At 34.1% G+C, this 3149-nt stretch overlaps 1 protein-coding gene across 1 annotated transcript; it reads left to right on the top strand.

The window, feature by feature from the left end:
* The first annotated feature begins 335 nt into the window (after positions 1-335).
* LOC130932470 (putative F-box protein PP2-B12) lies at positions 336-1815 on the top strand. The gene is made up of 3 exons (XM_057861802.1): positions 336-729; positions 837-955; positions 1082-1815. The coding sequence occupies exons 1-3, from the start codon at positions 436-438 to the stop codon at positions 1650-1652; spliced, it is 984 nt and encodes a 327-aa protein (XP_057717785.1). The 5' UTR covers positions 336-435; the 3' UTR covers positions 1653-1815.
* Positions 1816-3149: the final 1334 nt, after the last annotated feature.

Genomic DNA, 3149 nt, shown 5'->3' with positions numbered 1-3149 from the left:
TTAATATACTTATTAAAAATATAATTTTTTTATTTTTATTGTTTTCGTTATTAGCGTCTTCTTAAAATATTTGTTATCCAAACAGCTATAAAAATATGGATTTCAACATAATTCATTAATTAATGGACTAATTAGACGAAGCTTAACAAGGTAAGCTTGAATTAAAAGAGAGAGTTTATTAAGTGATGAAACGGAAATAGTTTATCTCACTTTACTTTTCTTTTTTCAGATATTACATGGAAGGGCAGTATACGTATAGGCTTTTTATTTCAAAATGTGCGGCAACCAAAAATAAATATGCGAAGTATATAATGCATTCTTAACCGCTAAGCTACCCTGCACTTTCACCTCTTCGCACTCCCCCCAATATATAAACCACAGCAACACACCCAAAGACCGACACAACACAACACAGAGGAAGAAGGCATTCATATAATGATAATGGTAGCAAAGGCGGTAGAGCCAAAGAGAGTAATGGAGTTTGATAACCTTCCAGAAGGATGCATTGCAAATGTACTATCCTTCACGACTCCTCGCGACGCCTCCGCCCTTTCAGTGGTTTCCTCCTCCTTCCGCTCCGCCGCCCAATCTGACCTCGTTTGGGAGAGGTTCCTCCCCTCCGATTACCTATCCATCCTCTCCCAATCCCAATTCCCTAATCTTTCTTCCAAGAAGGACCTGTTTTTCCATCTCTGCCACAAGCCCCTCCTCGTTGACTCCGGCAAAAAAGTAAAATAATTCAACTCCCTCTCTCCCTCTCTTTCTTTACCTTTATATGCAATAATTGAACTAGTGATATTGACTCAGCTGTATATCTTTTTTGCCTGTGAAATCAGAGCTTTGCATTGGATAAGAAATACGGGAAGAAATGTTACATGCTCTCGGCTAGGTCTCTCTCTATTGTATGGGGAGATTCACCTAGGTACTGGAGATGGATTTCTCTTCCAGACACCAGGTGACTAAATTCACCATCCATTCCTCTCTATTTAATTCTGAGTTTCACATTCTATCGAACAGTTGGTGGGCAGAAAAATCAATGAGATTGAATCACCTAACATGATATGATGATTAATAATATCAGGTTTTCGGAGGTAGCAGAACTTGTAAGTGTATGCTGGCTGGAAATTAGGGGGTGGATCAACACAGCCATGCTCTCTGAAGACACAATGTACGGAGCTTATCTTGTCTACAAGCCAAGCCTGATGGGTAGATCCTACGGTTTCGATTACCAGCCGGTTGAGGTCACCGTTGGCATCGCCGGAGAGTCCGATCCTCCAAAGCGAACTGTCTATTTGGACGCAGAAAAGCCCCAGGGGCAAAGTATGCGCCAAATTATTCCTCGCAGATCCCGTCGTCGTTATCGATTGATGGCCGACGTTGAAGAGCCAGCCCCACTGCCGCCACCGCCATCTCCTGAACCTTCTGTAGAGAGTGTTCCTAATTGCAAAGGTGGAAGTGAGTGTCCGAAGAAGAGAGATGACGGGTGGTGGGAGATTGAATTGGGCGAGTTCTTCAACAAAGGATGTGAAGACAGGGAAATGGAAATGGCTGTTTATGAAGTCAAGAGTGGCGATTGGAAGGGTGGGCTTGTCGTTCAAGGAATTGAAATAAGGTCTAAGTTCAACCCAATCAATTCAATTAAATCAAATTAGTAATAATCTATACCCGAGAAGGGGATGTTTTCTTCTGATCACTTTATGATTAGTACATGTTTCTGCAATCTTTTCTTCTTCGTTTTCAATGTCTTTCTTCCATTTAATAGTGTCTCTGTAGACCAAAATTTTTGGGTAGTTTATAAATCTGATCTTATTTGCATGGACTGCTGTGTATCTCGCTCTCTGCATTTCCTACAACTTCATTGGGTTGTGCTTTTGATCTTTTACACCATGTAATATAGAGCTCCCAAAATCAATTGTATCCCGTCTTCTTGTACTAAATGGCTGCGGTTGGTTTCACAGAATAAGATAAAGACATAAATAGTGCTTAAATTGAATATAAAATTAAATATATTTATTTTTTAATATAAAATTTAGAAAAAAATAAAAGGATAAAAAATTAATGATAATAAATAAAAAGAAAAAAATAAGTTATATCTTTGTCTAATATTTTTTATATATTTTTTAAAATAATATAAAATATATTAATTTAATATTTTAAAATATAAGAATTTTATTTATTAGGCATAATTTTATACTTTTACTAACAAGATATCCGCGATGCACGGGCAACACATTAATAGATTAGAATGAAATGAATATAAAGAATTGTATATAAACACATACATAGATTAGAATAACATGAATATAAAGAATTGTATATAAAAAATTGTTGGTTATTTTATCTGGTGTAAGAAAGAAACAATCATCTTTATTATTTTTAAAGTATTTGTAAAATTTAAAGTAAATTGTAATCATTTCAATAAAAAAAAAAAGACATGAAAATTATTACTTCATTACACTATCCTAGTGTTGTTAAATTATTACTTCATTACACTATCCTAGTGTTGTTTGTAGATGCAGTGATGTGTTAAAATTCTTAACTTCAAAAAATGTAAGATAAGAAATGTGTTTAGAAACATTGTGATTTCAATTCACTCCAGTGTTAAAATTCTTTTTTATACTTAGGTAGTAAAAGGTAACGCAAATTTAATTTCTAGTAAGAATTCAATTTTCATGATTTAGTTTAAATCAAACCACTTTCAATTGTATTCTCATAAGCCATGATATTACCAAAATTATCCTCACTAAAGAGTTAGTAGTAATAGTTAAAGGACAAAATAATTATTTCAAACACACTCTACATGTTCTATTTTAATTATATTCTTTTGGTTCCTAATCAAAGAATTCTCTCCATAATTAATTCAATTCTCTCAAAACATTCTATTAAATTCTAACTTATTAAAAACTTTCAAACACCCTCAAAGTTAACTCCATTCTTTCAACATTGTTGTTTAACATACTCTTTCATGTAGTTACTTGGTAAGTTGGAAACAAAAGAACAAAATCCATGGAATATAAAATTATACACAAACTAAACAAAAAACATCCCTAATACTGTATCTTCCAAGTGATGTCTCCATTCTAATTACACCAATGATGGACGCACTAATTACTGCAGAGAACTTTTCTAAAATCGAGTCATCATCAAGA

This window comes from Arachis stenosperma, chromosome 6 (genome assembly GCF_014773155.1).
Source record: "Arachis stenosperma cultivar V10309 chromosome 6, arast.V10309.gnm1.PFL2, whole genome shotgun sequence".
Taxonomy (NCBI): domain Eukaryota; kingdom Viridiplantae; phylum Streptophyta; class Magnoliopsida; order Fabales; family Fabaceae; genus Arachis; species Arachis stenosperma.
Note: the sequence above shows the minus strand (reverse complement) of the source record. Positions and strands in the feature narration are given on the sequence as shown.